This window comes from Anopheles moucheti, chromosome 2, assembly GCF_943734755.1.
Source record: "Anopheles moucheti chromosome 2, idAnoMoucSN_F20_07, whole genome shotgun sequence".
NCBI lineage: Eukaryota > Metazoa > Arthropoda > Insecta > Diptera > Culicidae > Anopheles > Anopheles moucheti.
This window is the reverse complement of record NC_069140.1, coordinates 99,914,094-99,939,405: the sequence shown is the minus strand read 5'-3', so window position 1 is coordinate 99,939,405 and position 25,312 is coordinate 99,914,094. Positions and strand designations below refer to the sequence as shown.

Genomic DNA, 25,312 nt, shown 5'->3' with positions numbered 1-25,312 from the left:
TACGGAAACTTACATTTGTACTATTGCAAAAAAGCATTTGTAGCAAAACAAAGTGAGAATTGACCTACATTTCGTACGACACTATTCCTCACCCATCCATCGGTAGCTACAGACATGGCATTCAAAGAAAACTTCAGTACATGAAGAATTTTCAAAACTAACGAGGTTGTTAGGAAAGCATCTTCACACTTGCCTCGTATCATGGCGAAGTGTGCAATTCCCTTACCCACACCTCGGATCAATTTAAGCTCCAGTCATTTGTTCGCAACACCAACACCGCTCCTGCGGCGAAGGGTTGGTTTTGGGTGGGTAAAAGAAAGATCCTTTCGCCACTGCACACATGTGCGAGAGGATGCAAATGAATGCTAATTTTGCTACCCATCCCGAGCACGAAAGAAAAGAAGCACACCATGCGCCGGGGGAACTTGAAACCGCCCCGTTCCCAGGGACGGTTCACACGTGGTGGAACGTTAAAATGAACAGCAAACAAACATGTCTGAAGCAGGAACACACAGCGCCAACATGCGTTGCAGCAGACTAACGACCTCGAGGTCCTCCCGAAAAGAACGTATCGAGCGTGTGCGCGAGAAGAATGTTTATGGCAGCCGAACATGCAGAGACCGGGGGACACCACTGCCAGGCGAATGTACGAAAATGAAGAGCAAAAAGATAATGTGCACTAAATGTGTTCATAAATTTTATTTCAAAAATATTATACGCTCTCATGTTGTTTAATTAGATCGCGCTTGGTGATCGTGCGGCAAAGGGAAGGAGATATCACTGTCGTGTCTCTGGCAAACACACACGTTCCACGGCAGGAAGAGACATGCTTCTTTCCATTCTTTCTCCATGCTGCCTTGCTGCACGGAGGTGTTCTTCCACATGTTCATGTGTTCCAATTTCCGTGCCAGCCTGTTCCTGATGATGAGCGGGTCTAACGACTTTGTCGTTCTAGGCACTCGCACCTCGACAGGAGAAAGCGGCATCGAGGCGAACTGATTTCCCTGCTAGAGAGCGAACGTGTCGCGAACAAAATGACATTTTTACTGCTCCCACCATCGAAACACAGAAAAGGAGGAAAAAAAGCTGGAAAGGTTTATCCGTTTTAAAACCGTGATAAAATCGACAATGTCGGGACTTTTTATGGCTTCATCTAACTGGCAAAGGCACAGGCAAACATGACACTGACACTGGAGAAGAGAAAATCATAACCAATTTTATTTGCGTGATAATCCGAAAATGGGAAAACAGGAAGACATTGTTAGACCATTGCGGAGGAAATCTTGGGAAAAAAGTGGCCGATTTTATGGCCTAATGGAACACGCAGCAGCGGATGCGTTCACATTGGCATGGTGGGACGCATTAAAAGAAAGCAGAAAACATTAATGCGTGCAAGCAAAGCGAGCAATCCAGATGAGAGGGTTGATCGAAATGTGACCCAGTACCGGGTAACAGCCCGGTCTGGCTGACGGCGCGGGGTGTGTATTGCGTGAGAGTGTGAACTCATTAAAATATTGAAGATTAAATCACTTCATTACCGTCAGAAGACCCACACACGTCGCGTCCTATTTCATGCAGATGAGCATGGTGATGATGATGAGTGCACGATAAGGATGCTGCCAAAAGGGGACACGAAAGGAGTACCCGGCGCTCCCGGTACTCCCAGGAGGCTTTTATGCATTACCCTTCCTGCTCCTGGTGAGCTCATTAGGGTCGGTGAAAACGGGGAAGTGTGAAAAGGCATTTTTAAACCCCATCCCGGCCCATCTTGCTTAGGTGGAAAATCGTTAAACGATAGCGTGCTCCGGCACAAAAGCAGCCAACAGGGAAGCCGCCCACCGGCGGGTCGATTCAGGAAGGATTCAGGCTTAAATAAGACTTTAATTGGGTTTTTTGGGGCAGCAGCGGTAGCTGGCAGATTATTAACATGCTGCAGCCTCTAAAATGAGGTCAGAAAATGAGGATTAAAAGTACGGAGTGAATTGCCCCGGTGGGTCATTAATTTTTGGAACGTAATAATATATTGATTTCCATTCGACTGAAGTACTAATAGTGTTAAACTCATTTTCTACATCAGTTATATGGTTTTAAGTTTTAAAATTCTAATTACAAGCTACAGTTAATTGTCAATAGAAAATAACACGCTCAGTTATAACGTTTTGACGTGCAGATTGCATACACGGCGTCAATAAAACATGCGCCTAAATGTATGCAATTTGAAAGACATTTGTGACAAATCAAATTGTTCAAACGAATGCAGTAACGTTATCGTTTTTTTTCACATCTTAACACATTGATCCCCGCTGGGCAAACGCTGCATGTTGAGTAATTACAGCTCTTCAAAATCGTTGATCCATTCTATTTAACTTTCTGCTCCTTATTGTACACAGTACACTCCAGCTGTGAAACACATTTCTCTCTGGCCAGTGACAAGTTAAACCACCGAAAACCGGAAGCGTGTCCTCGCGTTGCGGTAAGGGCGATCCTTTGAAATCACTTTGTCATTTTCACTATCTTCCTTGCTCGAACTCGAAAACACTAACAAAGCGTAGTAGTAGTGTGGTGCTGCCCCTATTGCTGTGCGGTTCGTCTATCGCGCGACACAGGATCGCTCTACCCGAGAGCTCGGGCTCGACGTGAAGCATTAGCACATGGCTTCCCAACTTGAACGATACCCAGTTGTAAGGAACCTATTCGCATCAAGGCGAATGAAACCCAAACGAAGCTCCCTTTAAGGACGGGACGGTCTTGGTTGTGTTCAAATTCTTGGGTTCTTGGTTGGTTCTTCCACACCCGGGGAAAGTATATCCTTCTTTTGTGTGTGCCGTGTGAAGCGCGAAAGTCGGTTCGTCTTTCAGGAGATCCTCCTATGGCGGTACATCCCACAACTATAGCAAAGAATGCAAAAAACGGATCCCGAGTCCGGACTATCATGCTTGTAAAAATGGTAACCGTACCGAACGACACCGAATGACAAATAATTTGTAAATCGGTTGAAAAGTTGATTTTCGGGCTTTCCCTTTTGTCGCCGGAAGTTGGGAAGATCCAACCGTGAAAAAAACGACAGTTTAATGTCATCGTTTTCCATTTGCAAGTCCGCTTCCCGCTTGCCGGTGTGTGTGCCAGCCGTATTTTACCGTGTCCCCCCCTCTTGAGTTATGCAAAAATAATAGATATAAATTCATTTTTAATCAAAACACATTAATTTATTCACCCGTAAGCTGCCGGGAGAAATTGTCCTTCCCGGTAGAGTGGACGGTCAGAATCACGTTCGTGCTCAGGTGAAAATACGGTGAAAAATGTTTATTTTCCCTCGGCATAATCGAGCCACAGGGAAGTTCCAGTGGTGAAACATTGTCTAGTCAGGTACTTGAGGCAACAAAAAACAAAAAACCTTTTTCTAGCCACACGATAAAGAAGCCGGGGCGCATCTTGGCAGGCAGCGATTATGCCCGAGTGATTATGAGGACAATTCGGGACCGTTGAACGAGGGGTGAACCAAACCAAATTATGTGCAGTCACGGGAGTCGTCCCGACTGGCGAATCGATCGGTCTTAAAAAAACGGTAGAAAGGAAAAAAAATAATGTCCCAAGTAGTACCGTTTACCATAAGGCGCACCTACTTCCGCTAACTTCTCATTGAAATTCAACAGGAGAAGCAAAACAAAAAAAACTCCTAAAGGACGTCCCTTAAGCTTCCGGAAAATTAAACATACAACTCAACAAGGAAACCATGGCCCGCAGGCGCAGTGTAACCGATAGGAGGGAGCAGTGCGTGCGGGAAATGTATTAGCTTTCGATAATAAACAAGATTATCACATATTTATGACATTTGCATACTGCACGGTTGGTTTAATTAGAGCAGGAAGGACGGACGGACGGAGGAAATTAAGTGCTCTCATTGATATGTTGTTTGTTTTTTTTGCTGCACACAACCAGTAGTGGCCAGTTGAATGAAAGGGAGCTTCAATTAAACATGTTTATCTGCTTTATTGGATGATGCACGGTTTGGTTGTTTTATCAGAATAGACAGTTTATTCTGATTAGCATGTTACAGTCCCATTTTTTTGCTGCTCTGCCCTGGTTGACCGTTTATTGACGCCTAAATGCATGCAATGCGGGTAACAAAACGATTGTTTTTATAGCTGTTTTTATAAATAAATTATTCCAATTAATTTTTTTGTTGTGAAAATTATTTGTTAAAAAGTAAGCAAAAGGAGCTAAGCAGAAGGATGAGGTAGTACAGAAAAATGAGCCAATATATCACAATATCTTAACCCCGTTCTCTAGTACAGCTTGAACGAGTTGTTTATTTCGTGAACTATTTCACCATCGCTCCCTGCTCCCCATTTGGCTGCGCCGTAACCGTAATGAAACAGTCCTATTCAGCTTCATTTAGACCATTTTCAAACCTCTTTCACCTTCATTAACCTTTTTCGACACAGAACACTCAACAGTCACGAAACGGCGCTCCTACCACCGAGCCGAGTGGTCATTCGCAAAGGAAACGGAAGAATTAAAACCAAATCCCTAACCACAGCGAGCCGGTCTTGGGCGATGCTCGCGACCCTCGAAATGGTTCTCGCACCCCCAAAAACCTCCAGCCGCGCACACGCGAAACACGGCCGTACCAGACGCAGTGGTGGAAAATTAAATTATCCTCCAAAATGGAATTCTGCTAGTCGAAAGAGAAAACGCGACCGGCTACCCGGTGGACTCGAACGACGCCACCAAAGCTAAACCGCAGCATGGCAGGTCGAGAGTATAGTGCTAGTATATTTGATTCTTTTTTTTTTTTGACCGGCAGGAGGAAGATAAAAATTTAATTACCTTCCGGATATCGCATTGCACGAAACCTTCTCAAAAAGCGGTCCGGTCCGACCGATCAGGGGTGAGTGCGAGGGATGAAAGCCGAACCAAAACGCAGCACAAGCAACAGAAGGCTTTAATGTGTTTTTCCTGCAGTGCCACAAAGGAGGCCGATTCCTTCGCTCGCCCTTCTGGGCTCGTCGCATCGAAATGGTTTTGATTCTCTCCTTTTTTTGGCCACCGAATTCCCTCAGGCACCACAATTCACCTCCGTTACCACCGCTCGGTACGCGCGGCAGCAGCGTGAAAATGGACGCCAGTTTTGGCCATTTTGCGCCCGTCGACAAGACGTCGTCGCGTGCTGCCGACATTAAAGCCTACTTTGATGCGCGTCAGATGTCACCGTGGTACGGTTATTACCGGTTCGAAAAAACAGGGCGGGAAAGGCGAAGGATAGCGTGCGGGTGGGTGCGCGAACGGTTTTCCGAATGTCCTCAATGTTGCGGGTGCGCTCTACCGCAACACGGTCTGACAAGTACCAGACTGGAGAGTCTTCTAGCAAACGTCACAAGTCGGAACGAGCCGCGGAAAAAAGGTAGGTCCCTACTCGGCTCGCGCTCAAAGCAATGAAAGTCACACAGAAGTGACACTGGGAAAACATTTGCAAATGAAACACGAAATGCCATTTCACATGCATTCCAAGAGGTGACGTTGGAACCAGAAATGGAAAGGGGGGTCTGTTTTTAAAGTGCTCATTATCGATTTTAAAACAATCCTATGGAATAGTTTGCCTCAAAATCCTGGAGGTTCCTCATGAGAACGCATCACTCTTTAAAGGGCGCACAACCCGTAGCAGTAGTTAATTAAAGAGGGAACCTAATCCAGCATTAAACAACCACAGTTTGAGTGTGGGGATGGGGGAGTTTTCTTTTTTTTTTTGCTCCAAAAGGTCGTTTATCTATCTCGTGAGACATTGCAACGCCGTGTAGCACACAACATGCAGAAGCCAAACCGATGAACCAACTTTCGACCATAAAAACAAGTACGCTGATGTTTGGCAGGGATAATGTAGACAGCTCCAGTGTGGTACCTCTTCCTGTTCCCTACCAGCACTCGGGAGAAAGTGTGATGTTTTGATAAAATTAAAATTTCTCCATCCACAGCAAAAGTTTAACCTTCGCGCGTGCTTTTCCGTGAAGGATTCGGAACTATGTGCCTGCAAGCCGGTAGACGTGTTTTGGGGCGGCGCTGTGCCCTGGCCCACTACCCGGCAGCTAGGTGATGAGTCTCGGGATTGACTTGCCACACCGACCGAGCGCCGGGGAATATTTTGCTCCATTACGGCGACACCACTGGGGAACATTTTGGTCGCAAAACCCCTTCTTTTTGCAGCAGCACAATACAGCGAAACAAGGGGTTTTTGTGTGCCGGGGAGTAACTGAAAACTTTTCCCATTTTTCCCTCCCCCCCAGTGTGGGTGTATTTCGGAACCTTCCACCTTTCCAGCTTGCGCGTTTTCATTTGATTATGTGATGGGAAATTAACGTCTTAATCGCTGTGGATGTGTGGTTTTTGCACGGTTGTGGATGATCGGCCTCGGCTTTGTGGGCGCGCGTGAGATGTTTACCTAATGTGCGTTCGACACGGTTCGCTGACATCCCCGGAAGCTGAAAATCGGTGCTCCGAAACCATTAACAGACACAGCACAACACGACGAACCCCTTTTTGCTTTTTTCCGAATTTCGGCAACGTGAAAATGCGAACGGATTGTTTTGTGGGGCGCAAGGGTGGAAAACTGTGGGAAGGCGAGGGGGAGGGAAACAATTTTCCGGGAAACGGTTATTTCCTCACGCGTCGCTTTTGCCACATAAATTCATCTTCCCTGCCAGTGCGCGCCATCTAGTTGTCAGCAACCGAAGCAATACGCACACGACTGCTGTTGTTAATAGCGCGCCCGAAGGTTAACTCGTCTGTTCGTCTGTGTTCTTATCTATTGCGGCATTTATTTTGATGTGTTATCTGGCAACGGTCGCTTTCTTCAAGGCTTAGATCGATTCCGCGGAGGAAAGCGGACGAGCACACACAACATAATTTGGCACGCGTATCAGAATATTTTCATCGCGAGGGACGTGAAGCGATTGTTGTCTCAACGATCGACGAGGGAACGAAACAAGACGAATGAATGGTTAATATTTTGAGGGCACGGCACACACACGGCCACACACACAATTTGTTACCCACAGAATGCTTGCATGCTCATTTCAGCGGCGGGATAATTGAAAGGAAAACGTAACATTTCATTCGCCATGGTTGATGAAATGTTTGCCTGTTGAAGTACACAGCCTGCTGCTAGTGATTGAATGTGTTTATGCTTTCGGTACAGTTGGTAAATGGTTCTTTGTTCGTACTGCCAGCTGGCAGCGCTCGGCTTGCTCCCAACGCGATGCAATCTACAGAATTAATTAGATATTCGTCACAGGAGCTGAAATTTACCTACAAATTTCATTTGCGTAACATGTTGATTAGTGTAAAAGAACAGCATTACAACACAATGGAAGATTATGTCACACGGTTCGAATTGAACTAGACCTTTAATTATGCTGCGACGCGTTATTCGACTAGCATGAGGCTATGGTTACATTGCATATATTTAGGCGATTTTTGAAGTTCATCAGAACATCCGCCTAAAATTATGCAATCCGCTTGTGAACCTCAACGATTTAAGATCATCAATCACTGGATTTTTGTAGTTTGTTAATGGGAAAATGTAATTAGTACATTTACACTTAAATTTTCAAAAAAATTTGCAATGAAAAATCGTGCTTCCAATTAAAATGTTATTTTGAGAGCGAATCTCACCTTCCATTAAAATTCTACCGAAGAACAGACGGCCCATGTCCAACCCTCCTCAACCGCTCGCATCCTATCGTGTTTCCGTTGAACCATAGCAAATAAAAATTGCCGATAACGTTACAGTACCGCACGAAACCAGAAGCGAAGCAAAGCGTAAGGAAATGTCTTGGAAAGATAAACAATTGAAACGCGAACGTTACGCGTTTTATCTGCATCCTCCCGCCCGCTTCGAAAACGCGCAACAAAGGCAACAGAATGTCGAATAAACATCAATGTCGGAGATGCCTGGATGAGGGATGGAAGCATTGGGATTGGGATACGCATCGATTGCAACTCACAGCACCGGACCAGTTCGTGAGTTTTTCCCTCGCGCTTCCATACCGAGAAGGATCGTTTTTTTCACCACTGTCCTGAGTCCGCCCTGGTGAGTGATGTGAGCAAACAAAGAGAGCCGGTGAGACGGTGAGAACTCCTCAAGGACAAATTCGGGGTGATTTCTGCGAATAGCTAAAAACCTCTCACTCGCGTTAATCCTGTTCGGTTTTCTTTCACCAAAGAATGCCAGGATGACCGTTTCCGCCTCAAATGAACCGGTCTCTGTATCGGGAGTGGTTTCGTTTTTTTTTGTTCGGAAAGGGAAGAGATCAAACATCGAGCGTTCGAGGAGGCAAACAGGATCTTCCCCCGGACAGGCGGCGTGTTCTTAGCGGCGCTTAGAATGTGCTCAAACACAAACACAAACCATAAGCATCATAGGGGTTGATAAATAAAGCGTATGAAATGCCCCGATAATAAAAAACATACACAAGGAAGGAAGCAGCCCGAATTCTGCTTAGTTTTTCTTGAGACTAAGACCATACTACTACGGCTGAATCCTTCGTCAAGCGGAATCATCACGGTTTGCGGATAGAATCATACAGGCCAAAGGTCCTTTTTCGTTCTTTTTCACTCACTCTCTCTCTCTCTCTCTCTCTGTCTCAGAAACAAACACACTCACACACAAACATGGGTGAATGTTTGCAATGCAAGTTAATACGATTTTCGAACCCAATCTAATCCCCACCCGCGGTGGGGCAGCACCCACAAAACCGGTGGTGGAGATCGGGGAGGAAAAGCCTCCACAGTCAGATGAAAAACTCGAAATCGAACGGTCAGCAGCATGCGAAGAACCACGTCCCGTCTTTTGGCCAATGATTATGTCCAGCCGAGCGCAACGGACCGTTTCATATCAGAAATCGACGTGATCGGATTGTTGTCCATCCCGCCAATTTTCCCCTCGTGTTTTTCGTTCGCCCCTCCACAGTCCGGTTGGGACAGAGGATTGTGTTTTTTTTCCTCTTCCTGACAAGTTTGTGCCCCCTGTGCGCGCAGCAGCGTCTCCCTGTCTTACCACATCACAACAAATCGATGGACGGGGAAAAACGAAGCAAAATTGTTTCCCATTTTCTCGATAAGCATCATCGGGCCACCGGTCCCAAAAACCGAATCCGCACTACAAAACGCTGGCTGATGGTCATGCTGAAACGCGATAAGACGGATGGGTTGATTATGGTACGAGCGTCTCGTTGGGGGGTGTCCTTTCATGGTCACCGCGTGTTGCCGGGACCGAAACGAGACAAACAAGTTGGTCAGGGTGGTACACACACACACACCAAAAAAAAGGGTCAAAATATGTTTTTATTGTTATGGATTGGTCGTATTGCGAATCGGATGCTGTTATGCTGCAGCATAAAAGGGCGTACGACGGCGGGCGCGTCTCATGAACAAAAAAAAAAAAAGGATACAGACGCACAGACACACAGACACGTGACCAGGCGCCCTACAACATTGGCCTTATGTTTCGTTCGTTGTTATTATTGCAAATGCGGATCTCTGTTTCGATTATATTTTACTGCTCGGCGGCGTTTTTGTTCTGCTTCCACAGGAAATATGACACTTATTCATTCTCTCTCGCTCTCCCTCGTATCTCTAAACGAGTCAAGGATGTGTTGGAAATCGATGGAATTCAAACGCGACCCGATAATGGAACAGTGACATGCAATCCGTGAAATCTCGTGTCGCATTTGCTTTGTCGTGTATAATTTAGGCGAGCACGGGGCGCTTCTTCTTTTACTCCCGCTGGCGCATAACAAACACCCGTACAAATCGGTTTAGGATTATCTGACTATGAAGATGCGACTTCACATGCGAGCTGCGAGGTGCGAGAAAACATCGTCAAAAAGAGATCAACATGCTTGGTAAATCCCATTCAAATAGCCGATTATCATAAACAGCACGGCCGCCTTCGAGGTGTGCTGAATATTCCAATTTCATGTTTTTATCGCAGTAAATTAGGACGATATACTCACGATAATATGCAAAGCTTACAGCCAATAAAATGCATTGATCGGATTGGATTTCGATTGCCTTACCTGCAAATAGAGAACGGGGAGGAGTATAAAAATAAGATATAAATTTGTTTATGTGTTTTAGGGAAGGGTTTTCTTCATAAAAGTGGTTTGAATTTATTGAACTCGATGTAATATTAAATATCATTTGTTCACAAATTATAAAACAGTAAAACCATTTAGCGTAAGTAAATATTATATTCCTTTACAACAAGGCAGCCTGTGACTTAGAAGTGACATTTCGTTATCGACAGCGCCTAAATTTAGGCAACACACAAATCAAGTGTTGATGAACAATTAAAACCGTTTTTCAAGCTTTATTTAAAAAGCACAAACATTAAATGACAAACATTTCTTGCTCTACATTTGAAATAAAAGAAAGAAGAAAAAAATTTCGCCTTTTAGCAGACTCTATCGCTTAAAGAGCATAAACAGTATTTTTGAAAGTTTCACCAATCCCAGACACGTGGGACACTGACGACCAGCACAAAAAAAAAAACAAGATCCATTCCATTTTTTCCGCACTCAAACACATTGCGCTCGTTAGGTTTTGTACCGACGGTGCATCTCACTGTTTGTGCCTCGCCTTAGCATATCCCGCGCCTGGTGAAAAGCATCTTTCGTTATTCTTGGCAGCACAGCACAAATCACAGCAACGGAACAACGGAACCGGTTCACCTGGCACGACGGACCGCACCGCATCGTGCAAACATTCACCGTATCTTGTTTTGATCCCGAATCTTGTGCTCCTTATGGTGCATCCACAGCCTGGTGGCCTGCCTGCCACCTCCCTTTGGAACCGGAAAGTTCAATCGAGGGTCATCATACCGGTGAAAGGTACGGATGTGTGTCTGTGTGGCAAGGAAATGCTGGAAGGATGCTACCTTCACGGGGGATTCGTTTGCACAAGATTTTCAACACCCTTCCAGTGGGCCCGTGTGTATCACCCCGTGTGAAGAAGTTCAAAGTACTGGAAGCACTCACACATAAAGGAGCAAAAAAAAAAACCCTCAACGGTGACGATGTGCGCCGACAGTTGCACTGCAGAGAGCAAGTAAACAAACACGGCCCGCCCTGTAGAGTAGGATGCCGGATTTCGGCAGTTTGTCTTTTAGTTTTATTTTTTTGAACACAAACTCAGCACGTTTCTGTCACGAGTAAGCAACATTTTGAAGGTGTAGGCGATGTTGGATTTTTTTCCTTCCACTCTGCTGAAAACCTCTGCATGAACTGCTTCCGGATATTAAAGCGATGAAAGAAGGAAGGCGATGCAAGTAAGGACAATGATTCAAGGGGAAAAACTCCCGCATGCTGATTGTTCCCGTACAGTCAATCAGCAAAAGTCAACAAAATCGTTTAAATTCCGTGTAAGAGAAAAGAAAACCCGGTAAAGCTTAACGGTCCATGCGGTTTCTTTGCTGTCTGAATTAAGCACGTTAGAGCTTGCTGTATTAATCTTTAAGTATTAAAGTTTTGTATTCTTAGCGTGTCTGCCATATTAACTTATTTTAAAAAATAAATAATCTTCACAATCACACAGAGTAGAAGATCAGTAAACGGCCACACAGCGCGGAAAAACCAACAAGCAAAATATCCACCACACGACAGCTACATGCAACATATTTAAATGATCGCAAAACAATAGCGAAACAGTGTATGTGTGAGCTGGGAGCAAAAACCGACCCACTGTGCGTAACGAACTGTTCCAAACCGTCCTCCCATTACACTATTGTTCGGGCTGCTGTGCAAGAAAGTGGAATGGAAAATCTTTCCCGCTCTAATAGCATTGTTTCGTACGTGGCTGACGTTTAATTCGTTTTTCCGCTAGATTTTTTTGTTCTTCACCCCCCCTGGGGCAGTGATATTGGTTGCTTCCTGTTACTAATCCGATACTGCACGCTGGGGTGTGGATGTGGTGCACAAGAGTTTGAAGAGTGGAAAATCGGATCCAAGTAGTCTCTCATCCGCATGATATCCGCTGGTGGCGCAAGCGAAAGGAAGCGCAACGCAAACAAACCCAACTGCGGAAGGCTGTGTATGTTGCGTTACCACCAGTGGCCAAGGGAGGCTAATGGAGGACACAACAAAAAACCCGCAGAACTCATGAACAGAAGAGTGCACTTAAGTGTTGTCGAGAGGGATGTTTCGATGTTGGGTTGGCGGGGTGGTGCAGCAGTTTTCCAGGCGAAATAAAGCAAAGCAAGAAAAAAGTTTCTTTTCCGAACGAGAGAGGGAGCGCATAAAAACGGCGACACAGAATAGAAACAAAATATGATGATATTTGATATTTGCTACAATCATTGCTGAGTGAAGAAGCGAACGAACGTGAGCACGCGAGCCTTTGTTTTGCCAATAAACCATCACCGCATAGGCAGCGTGGCAGCAGCAGCTGCAGCACTGTAACAATAACCTCATTTTTGAGGCCCCGTTTTGTGTTGCGATGGGACAGAATGCACTTGTGAAGGGTACTCGTGTATTCGTGTGGTTCGTACTAAGCATGCTAAGAGCGTTGCGGGGACATGTTAAATCATTTACAGGAATGCAGTACAAGTGCAGCTTGTTTAGTGGCTTAGAGCAAATCGAAAGAGACAAAGGGAAAGGCTCAACAACCTGTTGCTCTCATTAACGTTAACAATATTATTCTGAGAATAATAACCTAAAATATTGTACGTAGAAGGGCAAAAATGGTGTACGTTGTACAGGATCTCCGAACGCCAGAATGTATGCAATCTGGTGTCTTATCTAAGAATTATAACCTAAAATAGTGTATGTAGAAGGGCAAAAATGGTGTACATTGTACAGGACTTCCTTACGCCAGAATGTATGCAATCTGGTATCTTATCTAAGAATTATAACCTAAAATATTGTACGTAGAAGGGCAAAAATGGTGTACATTGTACAGGACTTCCTTACGCCAGAATGTATGCAAACTAGTGTTAATTTCATAATGTTCATGCTGAGGCGCTCAGAGAGAGAGGAAATTGATTGCATACCTTTAGGCTTTAAAATACCCCATCGAATATGCCATTTGTTCGACAAAAAAGTACTAAAATTAAACATTACTTGATAAGGACCTACATTCATACAGAATGTAGTTCTCTTTAATAACAAAACAGTTGTATCAATCAACAATATTACAAAATGGTCATGTGTCATTCGCTATACAATAGCCATTTATTGCAAATAATAACGAATGATCCATCCTTTCCATCCTATCCAATTATGCACTTTGTGTTCCAGGGTTGCACGTGGCTGTAAACCATTTCTTACTCCTTCGAAACTATTTGTCATACGAGAGTAGTTTACGCTGCTGCAGCGCAAAAAACGTTGTGATGTGAGAGCACCGAACAGTTGCTTCTGTTAACTAAGTAGCAAACAGGACACGACGGAGTAGCGAATCCATGGAGGAATTTCAGGCCAATGGGGAATTTCGTTCTTTTCCCATTCCCTCCCATCTCGAACCCTAACAAAGCCCTGAAACATCGCTGTTGATGATGATCGTATTGCTCACTTCCGCGCCCACAAGCAAACGATGCAATGAAATTGAGCCGTAAATCATTTTCGCCCCAAAAACGCAGACAAAAACCCGCTGCTTCCCGAATGCACAATTTACACAACTCGCCCTCGCCCCTCAAACAGCGGCACCGAACAGCGCGTGGTTTGCGTCGTCTTTCGATTATGAGACACAGCGAAAGAGAGTGTGCCGGGCAAAACACCCCGAAACCCGGTGCACCCTTCGGGCGGTGTGTGTGCATCCGTTCCGTAGGACCTTCGGTGTGACAAATTGCACCGACCGGCCCGGTGACATTCATGAACCGCAACCACAGTAAACGGACCCGGGGACCGGGGTTCGAGTGTGTGTGAATATGCTGCTAGACTCTATCATACGGAGACACTTTTGACAGTCCAATTCGTTCGATGTTACACCGCTGGTACGGGGACGCACCAGCAGGAACCATCAATTACGCGCGGACGGATACGCCGTCTATAAGCAAACGCAGGGACACAAATCTGTGGTCTCGTGTGGCGGTAAGCGACGAACCCAGTCCCAGGAAAAGGGACCTCTTCACATTATCATGTGCCACATTCTTCAAGGGGTTGTTGTGCTTTTTTGCATCTACCGAAAGAGGGGTCCCAAAATTGAATAGACACGTGCCGAAGGCGTTTGCGCCTGAAGATGATTCCTTCACGACTTTTCCCTTTTTTTTTTCGAAGTTAACACACCTTAGTTTTTTAACTGTCTGTTAATTTGTTCAATTCGGCATTCGGCTGGCAAATGCCTGTTGCAGTTGTGTTGTTTTCCTTGCCAGGGCCACATTGTGAAAGGGGTCCCGAAATAAGATACGACCTGTTAGGTATTGAAAAAAAACCTGTTCAAGTGAGGTCGTGAGGTCAAAGAATTCATCGGCAAGCGAAGGTTTATTGTTAGCACTTTAGAAAGGGAAATTACACCTTTCTCGAGGGAACCAAAACAAAAAAAAAAGAAAGCATCAAACATCTCAAGATTAGGCTTTTTTTTTTGGTCCTGTTTCAGAATGCGATTATCGGCACGTGGATAGCATCGGCACCCTGAGGTAGATTGGATTTGATTGGATGAATACGCCGCTCTCCCTGGACGGTGTTGTTTGGCTAATGCGATTGTATTGGATTGGGCCACTTAAGGACGAACCCTTTCTCTTTCAAAAGGCCCGTCAGAACCGAAACAAGCCACACTGAACGGGGTAATAGTTATGAGTTGTTCTTTCCAATTTTCCAACCAACGCGAGGACCTTTCTGTGCGAGTGGAGTAATTTGATCCTGAAAACAAAACACAAAACATGTGCAACATAAAACCCGGAAAAAACACACACACACACGCCTCGTCCATTTCCACTGACCATCCCACCCGAAATGATGATGGGAAGGATACGATAATGATGATGAAAATTTCCGTATATTTGTCATCATCCCTAATACCATCCCTGGCGCAACATTGTCGGAAAGCCGATCCTTGCTGTTGTTAGCCGGGTAAGATACGCACACACATTGGACCGAAGCATCGAAAAGGTAAATTATGTAAAGCCACAAAACAATGTCAAATTGTGTACGACTCTCGTGGGGCTTGTGGACTGCGACAAACCCATCGTACGTTCGGAGTCAATGTAGCGCTCAGCCGTTCCCGACATGGACCCCCGTTTAGAAGGGCGCTAGTCGGATGATCGTGCTGTGGTACATCCCTGCAGTAGCATTTATTATTCACCTAGAAATAGCAAGGCGGCTTGTAAGGTTTGCCACTCCTAGTGGGGGATGAGAGGACTTCCCAGCCGTCTGTCCGGTTGGTGCTGTGAAAAGCTTCAGACAGTGGACGGATGGGTTTTCATAGCATTACTGCGGATATTGCGTCCATCTGCCCCGTCGGAAGACTGACTGGTGAGTGGTCGGTAGGCAGCCGAAAATTAATACCTTTCTATAGACTCTGTCCGGATTTCCTTAAAGTTTTACCCCCTGCTTTCGAATGCAAACCCTTCTACCATTGAAGTGCAAATACCCATTTTTGCTACTGCACAAGTAACCGAATACTTTTATCGATCCCAGGCACCCCTGGGTTGTGGCTGTGGGTTTCACATGGAAAGAGTTCGAATTGCACTCGATGTAATTAAATAAAAAACCCCGTACTGGCCGTGCTGATATGGAAGCATGCTTGCGTTTGCACCGGGTTAGGCAGGTTGAGTAGCGTTCTAATTAAATTAGAAGCTTTAAAGCGAACACACACGTCACACGAAAGCGAAAAAGCTGTTGGAAAAATGTACCACACACCATGCGAGGTGCAAAGGTTTTGCAAAAATCACTTCGCCAACGATCGCCATCGCCAGCGGCGTCATCTGTCCACAGTGCGACATGGTACACCGGATGGTACTTTTCATTCCCGTGAGAATGAGAATGTTCCGACATCCAAACATTGCCACTGTCACACTGGTCGGAAGCGAACGAGTGAGATTGATTGCGAGCTGGTCATCGGTTACATTACGAGCAGACTACTTTTCCGGAATTCGTAAAACCCCAACGTTTAGACCTTGCCTTGGGACAAAATCCAACGCCATGTCCAGGCCTGGGGCGAGGTTCTTAATGATTATTCATCATTTATTTATAATTAGCACCGATTGAATTTAGTGACCGAACGGGGAGAGCTTTGATAAAATGGTCGAATGAGTGAATTTTGATTGAAATTTATGTGTCTGCTGGGAAGGATTGTGCACCGGTCCGGTTCTCCGGTCCGGTCAAGGATGAATTTCCATGTCCGGCACACGGGCGCTGACGTGACTCTGGGCACCCCAGCTAGCAAAAAGAGTGATTGTGTTGTTGTGTGATCCGTGTCGGTTTTACGGTCCCTCGTACGAGAGAACCCGATTCCTAATGATAATGAATGTCGACCCGGGCTGAAGATGAATGGATACACATAACCCTATGGGCGAGTCGCAGGTTCGAGGAGTAGAACAGCATTGTCCCTAACACCGGCCACGGCACAAAGTAGGCGAGATTTGTACCATGAGCTATTCAACCCTTGAGCTACGCGAGGTCAATAGCAAACGCAGCTCTTTATTGATGACCGGATGGAGTGGATCGGTTGGTGAAAATTGTGGAGTGTACGAAATTTCCACTACCAACACCCAAAAAAAACACCAGCTGGAGGATGAGCTTTAGCGTGTATACATCAATTAGTCCCGTAATGAAATGTGTTTTACGTTTTGCGTGCTTCTTCTCGCGCAGAGACATTAGACGACACAAAGTGTCAGAAAAACACCTCACAAGCTGACATTGCCGGGACTTGATAAATCGATTGTGGACACTTCCTGCCTCTCTCTCACACACACACACACGCGGAAAGGATTTTCCAATGAGACATCGTTAATTGTGCACCGTGATCCTTCTTGATCAACGATCACCGTTTGCTTACCTTCGGAAACGCGTTGTTATCCAGCGTTGAGCAGGTTAGCAAGAAAATGTCAAGCGAAAGATTGTTTCTCTCCCTGATCTGGGGCGCTGCTACTAATCAATCTCACGTCGTGTTGCGAGATGCTTTGAATACGTTCGATCGGAGGGTCGGAAAACACTTTCACCACTTGCAAGAGTTGCACGCACGCAATGCAGCACACTGAACAAACGTGGGGCTGGTGGCAATCGGCTAGAACACAATGCACCGTGTATCGAGTAGAACCGTTCCGTGTCACAACAACGTCAGAACTAGTGTTCGACAGTTGGCGAATGTAGTTTGCCAGTGTGGAATGGTCTTTCCAGTCTGGCGCCAAGGTTCCTCCTTCGACGGCGCGCACGTCCCCATATGCGAGCCTAGAGTGCTCGCGCGTCATTTGGCTGAAAACCCTCTCCACGAGTGATAAGGATGGAAAAAAGCCTTGCGTAACGAGCAACCAAGCAAATGTAACTGTAGTTGGGAAACGCAAAAAAGGAAAAAGTGGTGTGGAAAAGGAAACCGAAAACCATAAAGACAGCTCCCTGCCTGTACTCGTATGACAGTTGCAACGATTTTTAAAAAGGTAAAAAACAAAAACGACTAAAAGCAATGGAATGTGCGAAGAGGAGTGACTAACGGAGTGGAGAAACTCGAACGGAAGCACTAGAACTGTTATGTGATTATTGTGGGCTGCACCGAGAGCACTAGTGGTTGGTTAGGGATTAGGGACTTCCTGGTAGCAAATGCTCGAGGTGGAGACGCCGAAGTCGACAATGTGTCACAATACACTGTTGCCATTTTGGGTTACATTTTGGACGACAGAAACACAGAAACATTGTGATGTGGTTTACGTTTTTCCGGGGAAGTTCTTTCCCAGATGACACCAAATCAAAGAAGCATGTTCCGTGCTGATTAGCTAGAAGTCAAAGAGGAATCTAATCATTCCAAATATTACTGTTGATTAACTATTTGTTTGAGATAAGAATGAAAATAGCTCAAGCTGCTCTCTTTTGGTGGCTAACGTAATAACCACGCAAGCAAATTATTTCTCCCCGTTGATGATATTTCAACTCCACCAGGTGGACGCAGCTTTGGGGTTCTTCGGTTAAAAAATGGTCCTTTTCCTTATCCGTTCCAGGAAATAGCAAACAACACCACTCTCCGGTGTTCCCGCCCTCACAGTCACACACAAATCGGCTTATAAATCAGCCCGTGTACATGCCCCAGCTTGTGCTGTCATAAATTTTCTATTTTTGCTGCGTCTCCAGCACACAACAACACGACGGCACTACATTATCGCGCCACTGTCGCGCGAGATACACGCGGGAAGAAAAATTGAAATATTAACTATTTCTTCCACCGCCAACGCGGGGTCCTTTCCGATGGGACGATGGTTTCTGGTCCGATTTTTATCGAGTCACGATTTTAATAAGCAACTGCTTCCTGCTCTTGGCCTGCCGAGCACCATTCATATCGTCCTGGCCGAGTGCTGTGTGGTTATCTGCGTCGGATACCTTGGACACTCTTTGCCGGGTAATCTCTTATTTCATTCGCGAACCATTGGCGCTTAGCTTACTTCCATCGATAAGTAAAAGCGTACCAAAACACGGAAGGACTGCAGGGAAATAATGCCGCCTTCTGTGTGCTGTAAGCATCTCGTGTTCAGCTGGAATCAGCGTTGTGGACAAATTTCAAGGAAGTTGGGACTTAGACATGAACTAAGGTATATTAATTTGCGTTCGCTATTTAGCAGACTCCAAATCAGACCCGATTTCTCTAGAAAATTTGATCAGGATAAGGAAAAAAATGTCCTCCACCATTTCACGTGGCCGTTTCCGCCCTGTCCCCATGTATGCAATATCTCGTACTCGTTCATACTACAACACCAGGTGGTTTAATTAATTTTCGAATGCCCAAAACACTCGAGCGGCATTTTTTCATCGCTCCAAAACGTTGGAACGTCGCTTTAAATAGAGCAACACCGCTCGGTGCAAAATAATGTCCAGGATTCATTTTCCGTGTGCGCCACCAATTCGCTGTTTGCCCGGGACGACGCTGTTTACCTGTGTGCCATTTTTATCGACATCGTTACTGCGCTGTTAATCTTAATTAAGAACTATGCAACGATCGTTAAAAAAGGCATTAAATTCGGGGAGTGGTGTGGGTGTGTCTGTGCTGCTGTCTGGCCTTTGGGACACATACCTGCAAAGAGAAAAGCGGAAAAGACACAAACATTAGTGACCGGTTATCAACCCAAAAAGTGTGCATGAAAATGGGAACTCTTTTAAAAAGAGTTTTCAAATAAATTAAAAATCCTGTAGTTATTTAAAAGTAGTTTCAGAAGGTAAGTGTTGTCACGAACGAACGAGACATTTATCTCCCACTGATGGTTCTCAATGTCAAGTCGTTCCGACGCATCTCTTCTTATGCAAATCCTCACAAAATCAGACCCATTCTTCGCACCTTCCCTGTAGAAACCGAAGCTTCACCCACGTCTTCTTAGACGTTAATAGGCTTTGCGTGAATAATATATTGTAAGCAGAGTGCGAAAGCCACACTCACACTTTGGGGGGGGGTACTTTCCAACCACCGAGCAAAAAAACCTCGCTAGAATGCAGGAATTTGTGACACCCGCCCAGACGAAGCGGCGGCAGTTACTTAAGTACTTTCGAAAAATCCGATAGACAACACCGGAACCGATTTGATACGGCGCATTTGACGATGACTTTACCCTACACCAGCGCCGTGTGTGATAACGGGGGCGAAAGTGGCAAGATTAAGGGTGAGCGGCTTAAGGGCCTGTGCTGTGTGTGGTGTTGATGACGGGTTTGCACCATTTGCTCTCTCGGAAGGGAAGATTTTGCATGGTGAAAACCCGGGTCGAGGAGTTCTGACGGGTGTTGTGGAAGTTCTAGAAATGTAATTAAAATATAAGACACCTGCTTGAGAAGGCAAGTCACTGGGGAGAACTGGGCAAAGCCGGAGGTGGATTTTATCTCTCTCTTATTCGTTTTAACTTTCTGACTTTGAGCTTGGAGCTTCTTCTGCTGGAAATCCTCGAACAGCCCGGTCAACTCGAACGACACTTGTCCGGGTTGGTTGCTGGTTCAAAAGTTCTTCTTCTCCGACAATCCCGAAACCGCAACTCATGACCGCACATTGTAGATAAGGAAAGGCTTTTTTGGAAAGGCATTCGTTTCACATTGCACTGGTAGGTGCTAGCCACATCTCCAATGGCAAGATGTTGTTAAATTATTGGAGCAAATCTAGACACAATTTGCCAACGATTTTTCGATGGCCCAAAATTAAGCATTTCCCCTGGAAGAAACAGTTCGGTGCAGCTGCATTACTGCAGCTACAAGCGTTGCATCTTGCTAACCGCAAAACGGTTGGACAACATGGTTCCACATACATGTCGGCTGATGCTAAATACATTGCAGCCCTTTCAGCAAACGCTGAGCAAACGGAGTAGTAAATATGGCAAGTTATTTTCGGGACACGGCTTACACATATCCGGGGCACCGTATCACGGCGTACCGAACCGGCTAAATGTAAACTGTAATTAAATTTACTCTGCCATCCCATCGACCAAAGCAAGCCGGGGGTTTTAAGGTGAAAAGAAAACGCAAACGAAACACAGCCGGCATCAGCAACTGCGTGGTGGGTATGCTTCTGCTAGAACCACCCAGCTTAGATTAATTTCTTCCCAACACGCTAACCAGCGCTTGTCGGTATCTATCGCTCCGTGTTACAAGAAGCCATCACCTGCAAGCGGAGAAGAAACGGCAATAAGTGAGGGATAGTTCGCCAGAACCAAACCGTCACTGGGAGGGTGCATTCTCAGTGCCTTAAAAGAAGGATGGTTGAATACAAGTACGTAGCATACATGTTGATCGTCCGGAGCAGAGGGAAAACAGGCTTCTAAAATAACGTTTATCTGCGAAGCCACCACCAGGGTCACTAGCCAGCAGGGAGAAGAGCCACGAAGGTAAAGAAACAACTTCCCATTCCGGAACACGTAATGGAAACTGCATACAATATTAATGGCCAAGATAAGACTGGCTGTAGTTTTGGCTATAGTGAAGCTAAATATAAAACAAAATCCTGCAAAGAAAAGCGAATGTACTGGTGTGTTTTCCTGCCTTCCATCGCCATAACGATTTTAGTAATATCCACAGGAAAAAACTGTACACGAATCAACAAACGAAAAAATCCTTTCATCTTTATCACCATGCAGATACGCGAACGGAGAAACGCCCGAGGAGAAAAAAAAAACACACATTTCGGTATGAAGTAAACAAAACAAACCTGAAAATTGCAGCACCGGCGTTTTGCTTCTAAGGGTGAAAAGCGATAGCGAAAACTTCACGCTTTTCCCCGTCTGTTTCCCGGTGCAATCTTTAATGAAACTACTAGCGCACAAATCCACCACAAGAAGCAGGAAGCGTAAAGACGGCAAAGAGAACGTACGACGGAACTGGTTTTTCTTTGCCCGATTTTCCTTTCCTTTTTTTGGACCGGAAAACCAAACCGGGTGTGAAAAATGGGAGGGGGGAGAACCGAGCATCTCGTCTCGGCTTGTTTTTATTTTCGTTGCGGCCAAAATTAAATTATCCTTCACCACTGTGCTGCTGCTGCTGTCTACCCTTGCGGAAGAAAGTAGGCCTTGAAAATGTGCAAGACCGTTTCGTGTTCATTCCACCAAAGGAAAAGCGTCGAAGAGGAAAATTGGCCTGTTTTGGGGATTCAAAAAAACAAAAAAAAAAACACACCGAACCAACATGCAAAATTAAAGCCATATAGTTCGGGTCAGCAATCCTTGAAAGGCGTTTGTGTTTGAAAATTTTTAACACTCATCGCACCGTTGTTTTTTCGTTGGTGTTGGTGCTCCTCGTTGCTCAGGGGGCGAAGGTGAAAATTGTGATGTAGAAAGTGGTAAACCATAAACTTTTCCTTCCCGGGTGGGGTGGGGTGGAAAATAAAAGACGAGAAATATAACCACCTTTCCCCGAAAAAAAAAACCCTGTGAAAGGGAAAAGCGTTCGTTCATTTCAATAAATTACTATTTATGAGCCCCTGTGTGCCTGAAATGCTGCAAAAGTTAGTTTCTTTTTTGCTTCTTGTTTCCTTTTGTGCCGTACAACCTGCCGTTCGGGGTTCCCACTCACAAGGGGAAAATAAACTACCGTTTGCTCTCTGTTTCCTACGGCACACCGGGAAAGGAAGAAAATGGATGATGCCCACCCCAACTGTGCCTGTGTTTGTGGGTGTTTGCAGTGTATTACACCTCCCCCACCGACAAGGACAAGGCCACGGAATAAGGAACGAGGAAGAATCGGGTTCGGAATAATACAACCGAAACCGGACTTTATTTCCCCGGGATAGGTCAGTCTCGCCTAGGTGCCCAATGATTCCTGCCTTGCCGCATCCGGGGTTGTTGGTTCATTAATAGAATCAAATATTTAAGAGCTATTTACTCCCCCAGGTGGTCCGCAGCATGAATCTTGCAAAAACCCGGCGGAGGGTTCCGAAGAGTTTTGATGGCCCAAAAGAAAGAGGAAAGAACGATGCACGATTGGGCCGTAAAAGGCCGCTCCGGTTTTAACGATCCGCACACGGCACGGCACGGAGAAGACGCGATCACGCGGCTGCTTGTCTGCGCAAATGTTCCTCCATGCGTGGACCAATGTGGGACTATTTTTAAGCTGCATTTCTATTCTGCAATCTCGATTTACGGTCTAAAAATAAGGGGCCCAAACAGTGAAATCATTGAAAGCGACAGGAGATCGCAGATCGTTTGCAAGACAAACTGGCGTTTGGCAGTGAGTAATCGTTACGGCCGCACGCGACATGTGGCTGCGGCTCACCCTTCTCACACGGGGTTGGTGTTAATTATTTACATGTGCACTGTGCGAGGTACCACAAAGACCACCCAAAAACACATACCGCAATGGAAATTGTTTAAATGCACCGAGTGCGAATGTCGATGACCTTCGATTTATCCCCTCGTTAACCTGCGTCAACATTCCTTTCATTCTTTTGCAGGAGAGACCAGACTCGACCAGAGGGGCTCGAGGTGGTGAAAAAGTGAAAATGGCATAATCGGAATGCATTTTCAGATTATTTCACTTTCCACGAACTGGTGTAATCGGATAGTACAAGGGTAGTAGTGAACAGTGAGAATCGTCCCGAACATAGTCACAATTGTCAGCTTTCAAACGACCAAAAAAAAAAGGCTACAGATTTAATGCAATGCACCAACGAGCAAATCTTTCTGCGTATTCTTGTACTTCTATCATTTCCACCTGAATGGAATGGAACTCTCTGGCAGAGTTTTCCACTCTCTGGGTAGTTCTATCGGCAGTTTTTTATCTGACTCGTCTTGCGTCTTAAAATCATTGTAGATTGGTTTTGCCTGTGTGCGGAAGCATCGGCGAAAAATGCATAATTTATTTCCTTCTTGTCTCCTAGTTGGCATTGAGCTTCACCTGAAGAGGGGAAGCGTTTTGGCGCTGGGATGAGGGAAGGAAGGTTCCAAAGGTGAGGTTATGACTTTATGAGTTTTTATTACAACTTTTAAATTGATACCCCATCGTCGGCAACTACATCCACCTACTCCTGAGACTGGGGTGAATTTTTATTGCACTTTATGTTCCTCCAGTGGTGCCGTGACCAGGATCATGTTGGAACTGCACTCCTCTCTCGCTGGCTGAAACAATCTATCAGGAAACAGGTGAGTTTCCAGGAAAAGGCCAGGAAAAAAACCCCATAAAAGCGATCCATTTCGTGTTGGAAACACCGATGAATTATGAAAAGCTTGCGCCGTTAAATTTATTATTGCAACTAAACAACTTTACTGTTTAATGATTGTAAAGTTGGGTAAAGTTGATAGAAAGTGGATTTCGAAGTAGCTTCCACTAACAGTTTAACCCATTTGGAAGGCAAAAACTAATGAGGATCTTAGTTAATTCGTGCCACTTCATTCCCGTGCAAGAGCTGTGCAACTCGACCATCCCGCAAGACGTAAACTAATCTCTCGAGATCACCACCACAGGAGGTCAGATTAGCGATTTGTTTCCTAAACCACACCGCTACAAAACCATCTTACCGACCCACAATGCGATGCAAACGAGAGGACAAACGCCCAAACCATTTAGTCTCGGTTAGACGATGGGTTAGAGTAGAGCGACCATCAGTTCGACAAATGAGGCAGGTCTCGTCCTTTAAGACGCGCGCGAAAAATATGCAAATCACCCTCGGCGAGATCTGAGAAATCACCCTCTCTGCCGGCCTCGGTTCGCAGATCCCAAAATGGTTTTCGCTGGTACTAACCCAGGCTAAGCCCTGAATAATGATGATAAATTTGCAAGCATCATCGTCAACATCTTCCTTTCAGGCATCAGGCGTCGTTGTAACGTCATCGTCTCTTTCCTTTCCAAGAAATCGACTTTGGTGGCCACACGAGGAAAGAATGGTTTGGCGACTTTTATCAGCCCGAATGGAAGGTCTTGTTTCTTCCAACACACAGCTCGGATAGGACTGGATGGGAATGGGCTGTGGGTAAATATTTTGTAGCAACTAACTCCAATTCGCGGAACGAGAAAACAGGCGAGTTGGCGCAGCACTGATATCAAGATCTCGCAACGGAAAAGCGGAAGTACATTTTCCGAACTTTACGGTGCGGTACTTAAATTTCCATCAGCGCGAGATTAACTGTCGCGTGGAAAACGTTGGAACTCGTTTTGCAAACTAACGTTTGCTGAAGAGGCAGAAGGATCGGAACCTCACATTGCCGTGCACGCTGATACGTGTGTGTTAGTCGGCGAGTTCTGGCGAATGTACGTCTGTCGGTGGTGCTCGGTTATCCGATTTGCTGACGGGGTCGTCTTAAGGGGTGTATGGCGCACACCACCGGCAGAATGGATAGTAACAGCTGAAAAACCATGAAATATGTAAGCGTTACCGAAAATTTATTTCCCCGGTACGGTGCGAAATACGATGGAATTTGCCAACCATCTCCACATTTCACTTGCTCTCACTGTGGGGACTGCTGTCCATTTGGGTGAAATTGGTATTACGCGAAACTGTCACCGTCTTATGGGACTTTACGCTCCGTACGACCGGCGACGAATAGTTTCGGGCTGCAGTTCGCAAGTAGTTTGGGGGTTATGTTGGGGTGCAGCATTCGTGTTAGGAATTGGAGACAATTTAAGAGAGAGTTTGCTTGAACTTTGCAGCACTTTGTAACGAGACTGTTATGTAAGATCCTCGATCGTAACGATCTTCTTATCCATCAGTTTAAAATCCTCCCAAA

The 25,312-nt window shown here is 45.5% G+C and overlaps 1 protein-coding gene across 8 annotated transcripts in view; it reads right to left on the bottom strand.

Annotated features, from left to right (window-relative positions):
- Positions 1 to 25,312, bottom strand: part of LOC128299299 (protein muscleblind) — a 235,576-nt gene that overhangs the window by 118,062 nt on the left and 92,202 nt on the right. Inside the window, exon 2 of one of the 8 annotated variants that reach the window (XM_053035217.1) lies at positions 9,942 to 10,073. The exons of the other annotated variants lie outside the window; for them this stretch is intronic. Within the exon in view, the coding sequence (XP_052891177.1) occupies positions 10,026 to 10,073 (48 nt within the window). The 3' untranslated portion in view covers positions 9,942 to 10,025. Of the gene's footprint in view, positions 1 to 9,941; positions 10,074 to 25,312 lie in introns of those variants that run through there. 8 annotated transcript variants of the gene reach the window in all.